A 15907-nucleotide genomic window follows, 5' to 3' on the forward strand; every position below is an offset into this window, starting at 1 on the left:
TACATGTATGCAGTCTTTTCAAAATATGTATGTACAGCTTTCAATGAACATGTGTGTGCAAACCTCACTAAACATGTGTGTGCTACTTTCAAACTATATGTGCTTTTCGGCTACAGATGTGCTATTCTCCAGTAACAGATCCCATGTCAAAATACTCCTGCCCTTTCACTATGTACACAAGTCTGTCTGTGCATTTCAAAATAAGGGACTGCAAAGGTTTTTACACTTTGCACGATTTTCTATGAATCTAATGAATTATCCGTGTTGATTTCGATTGCGCAAATATCTGATTTATGACTAGACATGGCCTGGAATGCAAAACTGGTGCATGTTATCACATTAGGCGATAGTGTGTGCGAATACACCATGACCTGTGTGATGCTGTGTCGACATGAGCCAAGGGTTCCATTTCATGTTGCTTAGTCTTACAAAACCGCTCTGCATTTAAATTACATCAAAAAGCTGTGTATTTTTAAATGACGCCTCTCAATACAAAAGGCATTGGGCCTTAAGGAAATGGCATGTTATTTTAAATTCAATGTAACTGGGAGAAACAGGGCGTTATTTTTAAAAATGTACCTATATCTTTGTCACAGTTGCATTTCCCTTCAATTCCCAGCTTTCTATTCCCCAGATTTACCATCAACAGCACTCTGGCACATTTAAATTTATATTGGGGTTTCTCTTATTTACTTTTCGAAAGTGGTCTAATGTTTTTGGGAATCAGCTTGGATCCCCTCAGCCTGGAATTTCTCCCTCGACCAGGGTGGCTGGTTGCCTGGATCCCAGATTTCTATCTCTGTGAGGAGCTCTCTCTCTAGCCTGCCTGCAAAACAGTTGTCAAATGGTTTGAGCTCTCCCCTACCACCTCCAGTTGTAGTTGTATTCCGAAAATATTTAATGTGCATCTGTATTAGTAAACAATCTCTCTATTCTGTGTGCATACTGTTAAATATTGTTGACTCCTCTCTTGAGACTGTGCCAGAGGTGTTGCTTTCTCAGTCCTACGACCTGTAAGAGAGGGGTGATGCTCACTCCTAACTTCTGGAGAAGTATTTCTATTTTCTTTTGTATAACTTTGGAATTCATTGTGCAAGTTTAATATCATATAGATTACTCTAATCTGTAGATCAGTGCTCACAATCACATTTGCCACCTGTCCCACAATGATTTATACTTTCAGAGATAAGCATTTTTCTAATTATCTCCTAATGTTTCCAGACATTCCTTACATATTTCCTATGTAAACAGACATATTTTGTATTTACAATCTGCAACTAAACCTGAGTTGATCGCACCTTGCATCACAAAGATCTTATTTTTTAAATAATTAAATGTTTCTTCAAAAGTGCACACAAAGGACTTTTCTTCAATTTGTAAATTATGAAGAGGCTGACTTTAACCTTGAGACATCAGTGTTGCTACATTCCCAGCATCTTCTCTTTTCTGATATGAAAATAGGGTGAAGCCGGGTTTAATTTTGCTGTGCACAGAATATCAGATAGCAGTCCCATGACTGTTAGCTGATGGATTTTATGAGGGGTCTGAAATTATATATTTGCAGGTCTCTCTGAAGTTTATTCATTAAGCCAGCCATCTGGCATTATCCACAAGCTTAATGTCAAAAAACTGTTTCAGCACAATTGATCTGATCTTGTGTGACCTCATATGCTGTGACTGCATTCCTGAACTGCGGTTAGGATTTAGAAAAGTCAATTTCAAACAATTTCAAATTACCCCAAACAATAGGCTCAGGGGTGTTTCTTCTCAACTTTTAAATACATCACAGTATTAATAAAATTGAAGTGAAAACATGGCAAAATAAAGAAACTGTGACTATGAATGAGATTTGGTTTCTACCTGGATTTCACATTATTTTAAATGAAAACTCACAAGGGTACCTATTCATTTATAATTGCATTTTTTAATAAGTTCACCATTGAAAAGAAAGGGGCGCATTTTAAAATTACATACACATTTTCTCTGCACATGGAATTGAAATTATTCAAATGATGAGATATGCTGAGAAATTGAGTTTTTCTTAAGTTATGAGGCTGTGAAGTGTTCTGGGAGCCAGGCTGAGTTATTTTGCTGATAACCACATGCTGGGCCTTCGTATTTTTCAACAAGTGCCAAGAGTTCAGACTTCTATGAATTGTTGTGCATCGCCCAGCCAGTCTCTGGACTCATATCCAAAGGCCTCGGAAACGGTTGCAGTTGACCAGGTTCATTTGTTCACTTGTTGAAAAATATTCTGGAGCGTGCATATTTATAGGGATTCTGTACTTCAAACAGACAAGCTTTCTATCATGACAGCCAGCAAAATATGCAATCCAACAGGATGCATAATTTTTGATAAGTGCCTCTCACTCTTCCAGAAAGGCTTTTCTCATTTCACTTCATTTTAGGCCATTATCTGAACTGCATTTTCTCTGACAAGTGCAAATTCTCACTACACCATGACGATGGGCTCTTGCTTTTCTAGGATGAAGTTTAGCCATACTGGCCGGGCCCTGAGTCCTTTATTTTCACTATGGTTTCTTCTTTTGGCTACTGGATGTCATTACTGAGTTGTCACTCATCTTCCCCCCAGTCCTCCTTACTAGCTGGACTGGCTGTACCATGTTAGGGCCTGTTTTCTGTGCCATTGATTTATTTATAGGTTATTTATAATGCGCCCATACACAAGTGTTTCAAGGCGCAACCAGGCAGGGAGGGAGAAAACAGGGGAGAACAAGACAACCGTTCTTACTAGGCCTAGCATCATTTAGATCTTGTAAGTGTTCAGACAAGACGTGCAAGGGAGGGGAAGGGGGAGTGGTGCACCCAGTAGGACAGGGCCCTGGGTTAAGTGCAGGAAGGCTGGCCTCCAAGGGGAACATGCCAAGGAAGTGCAAGGAAGGCCAGGTGGCAGTGCAGGAGTGCCTGAAGGCAAGTGCTTGGGACTGGGCGGGTGGGTCTAGGTGTCCTATATGACTCAGAGGAGCACCAGGCAGCCAGTCATTTTGCCTACCCTCCAGGACCAACTGCCACGGGTTAGGGAGTATTTGGTGCAGTGTGTCACCATTATTCTTCCCCTGCTTCTTACTGGGCCGTCCTGGGTCACCTCCACCATTGCCCTCACAGTGGAACCATTTTCTGTTGGCTGGCTGCCTCATTTTGCCCCTTGGGCTGTCCTCTTCTGCTTGGTGGGCTCTCTCGCCTTCTAGGTGCCTACTTTGTCTTTGCTGCTTCTTCTGGCGGGTGGTTTGTCCTCCTGGGGAAGTACCTTATTCTTCTTGTAGGTTGTCTGGATCGCCACTGGGCCATGTTGCAAGGTACTGGGTACCGCATGCTGTATCCTGCCCTTTTTGGGAGAAAGCTTTCACTCACTGGTGTGTTTTGCCATTCCTGAGTCAAATCTTCTGAATATGACACTGTGGGTAGTTGCCCCCTGGATTTCTTGCACAGGGTGCCCTGGGTCCTGGAATGATGGTAGGCTGCAGTCTCCCCTTTGCTGTAGTTCACCATTGGAATCCATTGGCCAGAATACTGATCTGCTCCCTCCCCTCTCTGGGTGTCTGGGCCTCAAAAATGGTGGCACTGAAGGTCTTCAGGGGGTTACACTGGGGTTGGTTGTCCCTTGCCCGCACCTACGAGGTTAGCCAGTACTTACCTGACTTTGAGGCCTCATTACAAGTTTGATAGTAATTTGAAGGTCCTGTGGGTTTACAACAGGATTACAAGTGGTGGTAATTCCCCATTTTTAGAATCCATGCGGCTGCAGGGGGATTGTTGTCAGATTTACCAAAGGACAAATCCAACGGTTTTTGGATGTCAAAAGGCCAATTTACCTCCAGCTTCTTGCTGGAGGTATATCCGACACATTAGCTCTAGAGTAATAACTTGGCAGTGCAGGAAAAACGCCAATAATTCCATTGCCGGAACAGAATTACCGCCACTTTTTTACTGCACCACCGAACTTGTAATGAGGCCCAACCACAGTTCTGTCTGTGAACTTTTACACATTTCATACAATGGGGAACTTTCTATAATGTTAAACCTCCCCCCTCCCCTGCCCATAACTGACTAAGAAGGGTACTTACCTGCACGGAGACAGTTTCTGTGGGTCACTTATTCAGCTGGAATGTTAGCAATAAGCCCCACTTTCTGCAGTTTTAAATGTGTGAGTGAGAAATAGAGATGGAGACAGGGATAGAGATAGGGAGAGTGAGAAAGAGAGAGAGATAGAGATGGAGATATTGATATAGATAGGGAGAGTGAGAAAGAGAGCGAGATAGAGATGGAGACAGGGATAGAGATAGGGAGAGTGAGAAAGAGAGAGAGATAGAGATGGAGACAGGGATAGAGATAGGGAGAGTGAGAGAGGGAGAGAGATAAAGATGGAGACAGGGATAGAGATAGGGAGAGTGAGAAAGAGAGAGAGATAGAGATGGAGACAGGGATAGAGATAGGGAGAGTGAGAGAGGGAGAGAGATAAAGATGGAGACAGTGATAGAGATAGGGAGAGTGAGAAAGAGAGAAAGATAGAGATGGAGACAGGGATAGAGATAGGGATAGGGAGAGTGAGAAAGAGAGAGAGATAGAGATGGAGACAGGGATAGAGATAGGGAGAGGGAGAGAGGGAGAGGGATAGAGATGGAGACAGGGATAGAGATGGGGAGAGAGGGAGAGGGATAGAGATGGAGACAGGGATAGAGATAGGGAGAGTGAGAGAGGGAGAGAGATAGAGATGGAGACAGGGATAGAGATAGGGAGAGTGAGAAAGAGAGAGAGCTAGAGATGGAGATAGGGATAGAGATAGGGAGAGTGAGAAAGAGAGAGGGATAGAGATGGAGACAAGGATAGAGATAGGGAGAATGAGAGAGGGAGAGAGATAGAGATGGAGACAGGGATAGAGATAGGGAGAGTGAGAAAGAGAGAGAGATAGAGATTGAGATAGGGATAGAGATAGGGAGAGTGAGAGAGGAAGAGAGATAGAGATGGAGACAGGGATAGAGATAGGGAGAGTGAGAGAGGGAGAGAGATAGAGATGGAGACAGGGATAGAGATAGGGAGAGTGAGAAAGAGAGAGAGATAGAGATGGAGACAGGGATAGAGATAGGGAGAGTGAGAAAGAGAGAGTGATAGAGATGGAGACAGGGATAGAGATAGGGAGAGTGCGAGAGGGAGAGGGATAGCGATGGAGACAGGGATAGAGATAGGGAGAGTGAGAGAGGGAGAGGGATAGAGATGGAGACAGGGATAGAGATAGGGAGAGTGAGAGAGGGAGAGGGATATAGATGGAGACAGGGATAGAGATAGGGAGAGTGAGAGAGGGAGAGATAGAGATGGAGACAGGGATAGAGATAGGGAGAGTGAGAAAGAGAGAGAGATAGAGATGGAGACAGGGATAGAGATAGGGAGAGTGAGAGTGAGAGAGAGATCGAGATGGAGACAGGGATAGAGATAGGGAGAGGGAGAGAGGGAGAGAGATAGAGATGGAGATAGAAATAGGGATAGGGAAAGTGAGAGAGGGATAGAGATAGAGATTGAGATAGGGATAGAGATAGAGATAGAGATTGAGATAAGGGGAGAGAGAGATGGCGGGATAGAGATAGAGATAGAGATTGAGAGAGAGAAAGAGAGAGAGAGAGAGATAGAGAGGGGGGGGAAAGAGAAAGAGAAAGAGAGAGAGGGGTACAGAAATACTTGCCAGAAACGAAAATAGGTTTAGTGTAGATTTAGCAACAAAGGTATTAATATAGACACAATATGGAAATAAGAGCGATTTCCACAATATCAGATAGTGTTGCTTGTTTCGCAGTAACTCTCCATCAGATCACAGAAATAACTGTTCTGCTCTTTCTCATTTTCCAGGATTCGGGTGGTCATCCTCCCACAGATCCCGAACCCAAGCAAGAACTTTGAAGATCTATTCAACACGTACAATGGCAACTTTTCGGTAAGTGACTATCTACCAATCATATGAGCTTCCAAGTGTCACAAAGTTTATAGCTTGGTGATGTATGGGTTCAAAGCGATAGAACTTGCTGATGTTAGAGCTTGGCGATGTTAGAGCTTGTCTATGTTAGAGCTGGCTATGCTAGAACTTGGCAATGTTAGAGCTGGCTATGCTAGAACTTGGCAATGTTAGAGCTGGCTATGTTTGAACTTGGAGGTATTAGAGCTTCGCTATGTTAGAATGTGGCGATGTTAGACGTAGCAATGTTAGTGCTGGCTATGCTAGAACCCGGCGATGTTAGAGTTTGGCTATGTTTGAACTTGGAGGTGTTAGAGCTTGGCGATGTTAGAGTGTGGTGATGTTAGACGTAGCAATGTTAGTGCTGGCTATGCTAGAACCCGGCGATGTTAGAGTTTGGCTATGTTTGAACTTGGCGATGTTAGAGTTTGGCTATGTTTGAACTTGGAGGTGTTAGAGCTTGTCAAGGTTAGAGTGTGGTGATGTTAGACGTAGCAACGTTAGAGCTGGCTACGCTAGAACTTGGCGATGTTAGAGTTTGGCTGTGTTTGAACTTGGAGGTGTTAGAGCTTGGCTATGTTAGAGCATGGCGATGTTAGATGTAGCAATGTTAGTGCTGGCTATGCTAGAACCCGGCGATGTTAGAGTTTGGCTATGCTAGAACCCGGCGATGTTAGAGTGTGGCTGTGTTTGAACTTGGAGGTGTTAGAGCTTGGCTATGTTAGAGTGTGGTGATGTTAGACATAGCAATGTTAGTGCTGGTTATGCTAGAAATTGGCGATATTAGAGTTTGGCTATGTTTGAACTTGGAGGTGTTAGAGCTTGGCTATGTTAGAGCATGGCGATGTTAAACGTAGCAATGTTAGTGCTGGCTATGCTAGAACCTGGCGATGTTAGAGTTTGGCTGTGTTTGAACTTGGAGGTGTTAGAGCTTGGCTATGTTAGAGTGTGGTGATGTTAGACGTAGCAATGTTAGTGCTGGCTATGCTGGAACTTGGAGATATTAGAGTTTGGCTATGTTTGAACTTGGAGGTGTTAGAGCTTGGCTATGTTAGAGCATGGCGATGTTAGATGTAGCAATGTTAGTGCTGGCTATGCTAGAACCCGGCGATGTTAGAGTTTGGCTATACTAGAACCCGGCGTTGTTAGAGTTTGGCTGTGTTTGAACTTCGAGGTGTTAGAGCTTGGCTATGTTAGAGTGTGGTGATGTTAGACGTAGCAATGTTAGTGCTGGCTATGCTAGAACCCGGCGATGTTAGAGTGTGGCTGTGTTTGAACTTGGAGGTGTTAGAGCTTGGCTATGTTAGAGTGTGGTGATGTTAGACATAGCAATGTTAGTGCTGGTTATGCTAGAAATTGGCGATATTAGAGTTTGGCTATGTTTGAACTTGGAGGTATTAGAGCTTGGCTATGTTAGAGCATGGCGATGTTAGACATAGCAATGTTAGTGCTGGCTATGCTAGAACTTGGCAATGTTAGAGTTTGGCTATGTTTGAACTTGGAGGTGTTAGAGCTTGGCTATGTTAGAGTGTGGTGATGTTAGACGTAGCAATGTTAGTGCTGGCTATGCTAGAACCCGGCGATGTTAGAGTTTGGCTATGTTTGAACTTGGAGGTGTTAGAGCTTGGCTATGTTAGAGTGTAGTGATGTTAGACATAGCAATGTTAGAGCTGGCTATGCTAGAACCTGGCGATGTTAGAGTTTGGCTATGTTTGAACTTGGCGATGTTAGAGTTTGGCTATGTTTGAACTTAGAGGTGTTAGAGCTTGGCTATGTTAGAGTGTGGTGATGTTAGACGTAGCAATGTTAGAGCTGGCTATGCTAGAACCCGGCGATGTTAGAGTTTGGCTATGTTTGAACTTGGAGGTGTTAGAGCTTGGCTATGTTAGAGTGTGGTGATGTTAGACGTAGCAATGTTAGAGCTGGCTATGCTAGAACTTGGCAATGTTAGAGCTGGCTATGCTTGAACTTGGCAATGTTAGAGCTGGCTATGCTAGAACTTGGCAATGTTAGAGCTGGCTATGATAGAACTTGGCAATGTTAGAGTTTGGCTATGTTTGAACTTGGCGATGTTAGAGTTTGGCTATGTTTGAACTTGGAGGTGTTAGAGCTTGGCTATGTTAGAGTGTGGTGATTTTAGACGTAGCAATGTTAGAGCTGGCTATGCTAGAACTTGGCAATGTTAGAGCTGGCTATGCTAGAACTTGGCAATGTTAGAGCTGGCTATGCTAGAACTTGGCAATGTTAGAGTTTGGCTATGTTTGAACTTGGCGATGTTAGAGCTTGGCTATGTTAGAGTGTGGTGATGTTAGACATAGCAATGTTAGTGCTGGTTATGCTAGAAATTGGCGATATTAGAGTTTGGCTATGTTTGAACTTGGAGGTGTTAGAGCTTGGCTATGTTAGAGCATGGCGATGTTAAACGTAGCAATGTTAGTGCTGGCTATGCTAGAACCTGGCGATGTTAGAGTTTGGCTGTGTTTGAACTTGGAGGTGTTAGAGCTTGGCTATGTTAGAGTGTGGTGATGTTAGACGTAGCAATGTTAGTGCTGGCTATGCTAGAACTTGGCGATATTAGAGTTTGGCTATGTTTGAACTTGGAGGTGTTAGAGCTTGGCTATGTTAGAGCATGGCGATGTTAGATGTAGCAATGTTAGTGCTGGCTCTGCTAGAACCCGGCGATGTTAGAGTTTGGCTATACTAGAACCCGGCGTTGTTAGAGTTTGGCTGTGTTTGAACTTGGAGGTGTTAGAGCTTGGCTATGTTAGAGTGTGGTGATGTTAGACGTAGTAATGTTAGTGCTGGCTATGCTAGAACCCGGCGATGTTAGAGTTTGGCTATGCTAGAACCCGGCGATGTTAGAGTGTGGCTGTGTTTGAACTTGGAGGTGTTAGAGCTTGGCTATGTTAGAGTGTGGTGATGTTAGACATAGCAATGTTAGTGCTGGTTATGCTAGAAATTGGCGATATTAGAGTTTGGCTATGTTTGAACTTGGAGGTATTAGAGCTTGGCTATGTTAGAGCATGGCGATGTTAGACGTAGCAATGTTAGTGCTGGCTATGCTAGAACTTGGCAATGTTAGAGTTTGGCTATGTTTGAACTTGGAGGTGTTAGAGCTTGGCTATGTTAGAGTGTGGTGATGTTAGACGTAGCAATGTTAGTGCTGGCTATGCTAGAACCCGGCGATGTTAGAGTTTGGCTATGTTTGAACTTGGAGGTGTTAGAGCTTGGCTATGTTAGAGTGTAGTGATGTTAGACATAGCAATGTTAGAGCTGGCTATGCTAGAGCCTGGCGATGTTAGAGTTTGGCTATGTTTGAACTTGGCGATGTTAGAGTTTGGCTATGTTTGAACTTAGAGGTGTTAGAGCTTGGCTATGTTAGAGTGTGGTGATGTTAGACGTAGCAATGTTAGAGCTGGCTATGCTAGAACCTGGCGATGTTAGAGTTTGGCTATATTTGAACTTGGAGGTGTTAGAGCTTGGCTATGTTAGAGTGTGGTGATGTTAGACGTAGCAATGTTAGAGCTGGCTATGCTAGAACTTGGCAATGTTAGAGCTGGCTATGCTTGAACTTGGCAATGTTAGAGCTGGCTATGCTAGAACTTGGCAATGTTAGAGCTGGCTATGATAGAACTTGGCAATGTTAGAGTTTGGCTATGTTTGAACTTGGCGATGTTAGAGTTTGGCTATGTTTGAACTTGGAGGTGTTAGAGCTTGGCTATGTTAGAGTGTGGTGATGTTAGGCGTAGCAATGTTAGAGCTGGCTATGCTAGAACTTGGCAATGTTAGAGCTGGCTATGCTAGAACTTGGCAATGTTAGAGCTGGCTATGCTAGAACTTGGCAATGTTAGAGTTTGGCTATGTTTGAACTTGGCGATGTTAGAGTTTGGCTATGTTTGAACTTCGAGGTGTTAGAGCTTGGCTCTGTTAGAGTGTGGTGATGTTAGATGTAGCAATGTTAGAGCTGGCTATGCTAGAACCCGGCGATGTTAGAGTTTGGCTATGTTTGAACTTGGAGGTGTTAGAGCTTGGCTATGTTAGAGTGTGGTGATGTTAGACATAGCAATGTTAGTGCTGGCTATGCTAGAATTTGGCAATGTTAGAGTTTGGCTATGTTTGAACTTGGAGGTGTTAGAGCTTGGCTATGTTAGAGTGTGGTGATGTTAGACGTAGCAATGTTAGTGCTGGCTATGCTAGAACCCGGCGATGTTAGAGTTTGGCTATGTTTGAACTTGGAGGTGTTAGAGCTTGGCTATGTTAGAGTGTGGTGATGTTAGACGTAGCAATGTTAAAGCTGGCTATGCTAGAACCCGGCGATGTTAGAGTTTGGCTATGTTTGAACTTGGAGGTGTTAGAGCTTGGCTATGTTAGAGTGTGGTGATGTTAGACGTAGCAATGTTAGAGCTGGCTATGCTAGAACTTGGCAATGTTAGAGTTTGGCTATGTTTGAACTTGGCGATGTTAGAGTTTGGCTATGTTTGAACTTGGATGTGTTAGAGCTTGTCAAGGTTAGAGTGTGGTGATGTTAGACGTAGCAACGTTAGAGCTGGCTATGCTAGAACTTGGCGATGTTAGAGTTTGGCTGTGTTTGAACTTGGAGGTGTGAGAGCTTGGCTATGTTAGAGTGTGGTGATGTTAGACGTAGCAATGTTAGAGCTGGCTATGCTAGAACTTGGCAATGTTAGAGCTGGCTATGCTAGAACTTGGCAATGTTAGAGCTGGCTATGCTAGAACTTGGCAATGTTAGAGTTTGGCTATGTTTGAACTTGGCGATGTTAGAGTTTGGCTGTGTTTGAACTTCGAGGTGTTAGAGCTTGGCTCTGTTAGAGTGTGGTGATGTTAGACGTAGCAATGTTAGAGCTGGCTATGCTAGAACCCGGCAATGTTAGAGTTTGGCTATGTTTGAACTTGGAGGTGTTAGAGCTTGGCTATGTTAGAGTGTGGTGATGGTAGACGTAGAATTGTTAGAGCTGGCTATGCTAGAACCCGGCGATGTTAGAGTTTGGCTATGTTTGAACTTGGGGGTGTTAGAGCTTGGCTATGTTAGAGTGTGGTGATGTTAGACATAGCAATGTTAGTGCTGGCTATGCTAGAACTTGGCAATGTTAGAGTTTGGCTATGTTTGAACTTGGAGGTGTTAGAGCTTTGCTATGTTAGAGTGTGGTGATGTTAGACGTAGCAATGTTAGTGCTGGCTATGCTAGAACCCGGCGATGTTAGTGTTTGGCTATGTTTGAACTTGGCGATGTTAGAGTTTGGCTATGTTTGAACTTGGAGGTGTTAGAGCTTGGCTATGTTAGAGTGTGGTGATGTTAGACATAGCAATGTTAGAGCTGGCTATGCTAGAACCCGGCGATGTTAGAGTTTGGCTATGTTTGAACTTGGCGATGTTAAAGTTTGGTTATGTTTGAACTTAGAGGTGTTAGAGCTTGGCTATGTTAGAGTGTGGTGATGTTAGACGTAGCAATGTTAGAGCTGGCTATGCTAGAACTTGGCAATGTTAGAGCTGGCTATGCTTGAACTTGGCAATGTTAGAGCTGGCTATGCTAGAACTTGGCAATGTTAGAGCTGGCTATGCTAGAACTTGGCAATGTTAGAGTTTGGCTATGTTTGAACTTGGCGATGTTAGAGTTTGGCTATGTTTGAACTTGGAGGTGTTAGAGCTTGGCTATGTTAGAGTATGGTGATGTTAGACGTAGCAATGTTAGAGCTGCCTATGCTAGAACTTGGCAATGTTAGAGCTGGCTATGCTAGAACTTGGCAATGTTAGAGCTGGCTATGCTAGAACTTGGCAATGTTAGAGTTTGGCTATGTTTGAACTTGGCGATGTTAGAGTTTGGCTATGTTTGAACTTCGAGATGTTAGAGCTTGGCTCTGTTAGAGTGTGCTGATGTTAGATGTAGCAATGTTAGAGCTGGCTATGCTAGAACCCGGCGATGTTAGAGTTTGGCTATGTTTGAACTTGGAGGTGTTAGAGCTTGGCTATGTTAGAGTGTGGTGATGTTAGACGTAGCAATGTTAGAGCTGGCTGTGCTAGAACCTGTCGATGTTAGAGTTTGGCTATGTTTGAACCTCGAGGTGTTAGAGCTTGGCTATGTTAGAGTGTGGTGATGTTAGACGTAGCAATGTTAGAGCTGGCTATGCTAGAACCCGGCGATGTTAGAGTTTGGCTATGTTTGAACTTCGAGATGTTAGAGCTTGGCTCTGTTAGAGTGTGCTGATGTTAGATGTAGCAATGTGGCTATGCTAGAACCCGGCGATGTTAGAGTTTGGCTATGTTTGAACTTGGAGGTGTTAGAGCTTGGCTATGTTAGAGTGTGGTGATGTTAGACGTAGCAATGTTAGAGTTTGGCTATGTTTGAACTTGGCGATGTTGGAGTTTGGCTATGTTTGAACTTAGAGGTGTTAGAGCTTGGCTATGTTAGAGTGTGGTGATGTTAGATGTAGCAATGTTAGAGCTGGCTATGCTAGAACCCGGCGATGTTAGAGTTTGGCTATGTTTGAACTTGGCGATGTTAGAGTTTGGCTATGTTTGAACTTCGAGGTGTTAGAGCTTGGCTCTGTTAGAGTGTGGTGATGTTAGACGTAGCAATGTTAGAGCTGGCTATGCTAGAACCTGGCGATGTTAGAGTTTGGCTATGTTTGAACCTCGAGGTGTTAGAGCTTGGCTATGTTAGAGTGTGGTGATGTTAGACGTAGCAATGTTAGAGCTGGCTATGCTAGAACTTGGCAATGTTAGAGTTTGGCTATGTTTGAACTTGGCAATGTTAGAGTTTGGCTATGTTTGAACTTAGAGGTGTTAGAGCTTGGCTATGTTAGAGTGTGGTGATGTTAGACGTAGCAATGTTAGAGCTGGCTATGCTAGAACCCGGCGATGTTAGAGTTTGGCTATGTTTGAACTTGGAGGTGTTAGAGCTTGGCTATGTTAGAGTGTGGTGATGTTAGACGTAGCAATGTTACAGCTGGCCATGCTAGAACCCGGCGATGTTAAAGTTTGGCTATGTTTGAACTTGGAGGTGTTAGAGCTTGGCTATGTTAGAGTGTGGTGATGTTAGACATAGCAATGTTAGAGCTGGCTATGCTAGAACCCGGCGATGTTAGAGTTTGGCTATGTTTGAACTTGGCGATGTTAGAGTTTGGCTATGTTTGAACTTAGAGGTGTTAGAGCTTGGCTATGTTAGAGTGTGGTGATGTTAGATGTAGCAATGTTAGAGCTGGCTATGCTAGAACTTGGCAATGTTAGAGCTGGCTATGCTTGAACTTGGCAATGTTAGAGCTGGCTATGCTAGAACTTGGCAATGTTAGAGCTGGCTATGCTAGAACTTGGCAATGTTAGAGTTTGGCTATGTTTGAACTTGGCGATGTTAGAGTTTGGCTATGTTTGAACTTGGAGGTGTTAGAGCTTGGCTATGTTAGAGTATGGTGATGTTAGACGTAGCAATGTTAGAGCTGCCTATGCTAGAACTTGGCAATGTTAGAGCTGGCTATGCTAGAACTTGGCAATGTTAGAGCTGGCTATGCTAGAACTTGGCAATGTTAGAGTTTGGCTATGTTTGAACTTGGCGATGTTAGAGTTTGGCTATGTTTGAACTTCGAGGTGTTAGAGCTTGGCTCTGTTAGAGTGTGGTGATGTTAGATGTAGCAATGTTAGAGCTGGCTATGCTAGAACCCGGCGATGTTAGAGTTTGGCTATGTTTGAACTTGGAGGTGTTAGAGCTTGGCTATGTTAGAGTGTGGTGATGTTAGACGTAGCAATGTTAGAGCTGGCTATGCTAGAACCTGGCAATGTTAGAGTTTGGCTATGTTTGAACCTCGAGGTGTTAGAGCTTGGCTATGTTAGAGTGTGGTCATGTTAGACGTAGCAATGTTAGAGCTGGCTATGCTAGAACTTGGCAATGTTAGAGTTTGGCTATGTTTGAACTTGGCGATGTTAGAGTTTGGCTATGTTTGAACTTAGAGGTGTTAGAGCTTGGCTATGTTAGAGTGTGGTGATGTTAGACGTAGCAATGTTAGAGCTGGCTATGCTAGAACCCGGCGATGTTAGAGTTTGGCTATGTTTGAACTTGGAGGTGTTAGAGCTTGGCTATGTTAGAGTGTGGTGATGTTAGATGTAGCAATGTTAGAGCTGGCTATGCTAGAACCCGGCGATGTTAGAGTTTGGCTATGTTTGAACTTGGCGATGTTAGAGTTTGGCTATGTTTGAACTTCGAGGTGTTAGAGCTTGGCTCTGTTAGAGTGTGGTGATGTTAGACGTAGCAATGTTAGAGCTGGCTATGCTAGAACCTGGCGATGTTAGAGTTTGGCTATGTTTGAACCTCGAGGTGTTAGAGCTTGGCTATGTTAGAGTGTGGTGATGTTAGACGCAGCAATGTTAGAGCTGGCTATGCTTGAACTTGGCAATGTTAGAGCTGGCTATGCTAGAACTTGGCAATGTTAGAGCTGGCTATGCTAGAACTTGGCAATGTTAGAGTTTGGCTATGTTTGAACATGGCGATGTTAGAGTTTGGCTATGTTTGAACTTGGAGGTGTTAGAGCTTGGCTATGTTAGAGTATGGTGATGTTAGACGTAGCAATGTTAGAGCTGCCTATGCTAGAACTTGGCAATGTTAGAGCTGGCTATGCTAGAACTTGGCAATGTTAGAGCTGGCTATGCTAGAACTTGGCAATGTTAGAGTTTGGCTATGTTTGAACTTGGCGATGTTAGAGTTTGGCTATGTTTGAACTTCGAGGTGTTAGAGCTTGGCTCTGTTAGAGTGTGGTGATGTTAGATGTAGCAATGTTAGAGCTGGCTATGCTAGAACCCGGCGATGTTAGAGTTTGGCTATGTTTGAACTTGGAGGTGTTAGAGCTTGGCTATGTTAGAGTGTGGTGATGTTAGACGTAGCAATGTTAGAGCTGGCTATGCTAGAACCTGGCAATGTTAGAGTTTGGCTATGTTTGAACCTCGATGTGTTAGAGCTTGGCTATGTTAGAGTGTGGTCATGTTAGACGTACCAATGTTAGAGCTGGCTATGCTAGAACTTGGCAATGTTAGAGTTTGGCTATGTTTGAACTTGGCGATGTTAGAGTTTGGCTATGTTTGAACTTAGACGTGTTAGAGCTTGGCTATGTTAGAGTGTGGTGATGTTAGACGTAGCAATGTTAGAGCTGGCTATGCTAGAACCCGGCGATGTTAGAGTTTGGCTATGTTTGAACTTGGCGATGTTAGAGTTTGGCTATGTTTGAACTTCGAGGTGTTAGAGCTTGGCTCTGTTAGAGTGTGGTGATGTTAGACGTAGCAATGTTAGAGCTGGCTATGCTAGAACCTGGCGATGTTAGAGTTTGGCTATGTTTGAACTTGGAGGTGTTAGAGCTTGGCTATGTTAGAGCATGGTGATGTTAGACGTAGCAATGTTAGTGCTGGCTATGCTAGAACCCGGCGATGTTAGAGTTTGGCTGTGATTGAACTTGGAGGTGTGAGAGCTTGGCTATGTTAGAGTGTGGTGATGTTAGACGTAGCAATGTTAGTGCTGGCTATGCTAGAACTTGGCGATATTAGAGTTTGGCTATGTTTGAACTTGGAGGTATTAGAGCTTGGCTATGTTAGAGCATGGCGATGTTAGATGTAGCAATGTTAGTGCTGGCTATGCTAGAACCCGGCGATGTTAGAGTTTGGCTATGCTAGAACCCAGCGATGTTAGAGTTTGGCTGTGTTTGAACTTGGAGGTGTTAGAGATTGGCTATGTTAGAGTGTGGTGATGTTAGACGTAGCAATGTTAGTGCTGGCTATGCTAGAACCCGGCGATGTTAGAGTTTGGCTATGCTAGAACCCGGCGATGTTAGAGTTTGGCTGTATTTGAACTTGGAGGTGTTAGAGCTTGGCTATGTTAGAGTGTGGTGATGTTAGACATAGCAATGTTAGTGCTGGCTATGCTAGAAATTGGCGATATTAGAGTTTGGCTATGTT

The 15907-nt window shown here is 43.8% G+C and overlaps 1 protein-coding gene across 1 annotated transcript in view; it reads left to right on the top strand.

Moving 5' to 3' along the window:
* Positions 1–15907, top strand: part of IL2RG (interleukin 2 receptor subunit gamma) — a 507701-nt gene that overhangs the window by 221725 nt on the left and 270069 nt on the right. Inside the window, exon 7 of the mRNA XM_069612395.1 lies at positions 5860–5944. Within this exon, the coding sequence (XP_069468496.1) occupies positions 5860–5944 (85 nt within the window). The remainder of the gene's footprint in view (positions 1–5859; positions 5945–15907) is intronic.

This window comes from Ambystoma mexicanum, chromosome 5p, assembly GCF_040938575.1.
Source record: "Ambystoma mexicanum isolate Mex_15411 chromosome 5p, UKY_AmexF1_1, whole genome shotgun sequence".
Lineage (NCBI taxonomy): Eukaryota > Metazoa > Chordata > Amphibia > Caudata > Ambystomatidae > Ambystoma > Ambystoma mexicanum.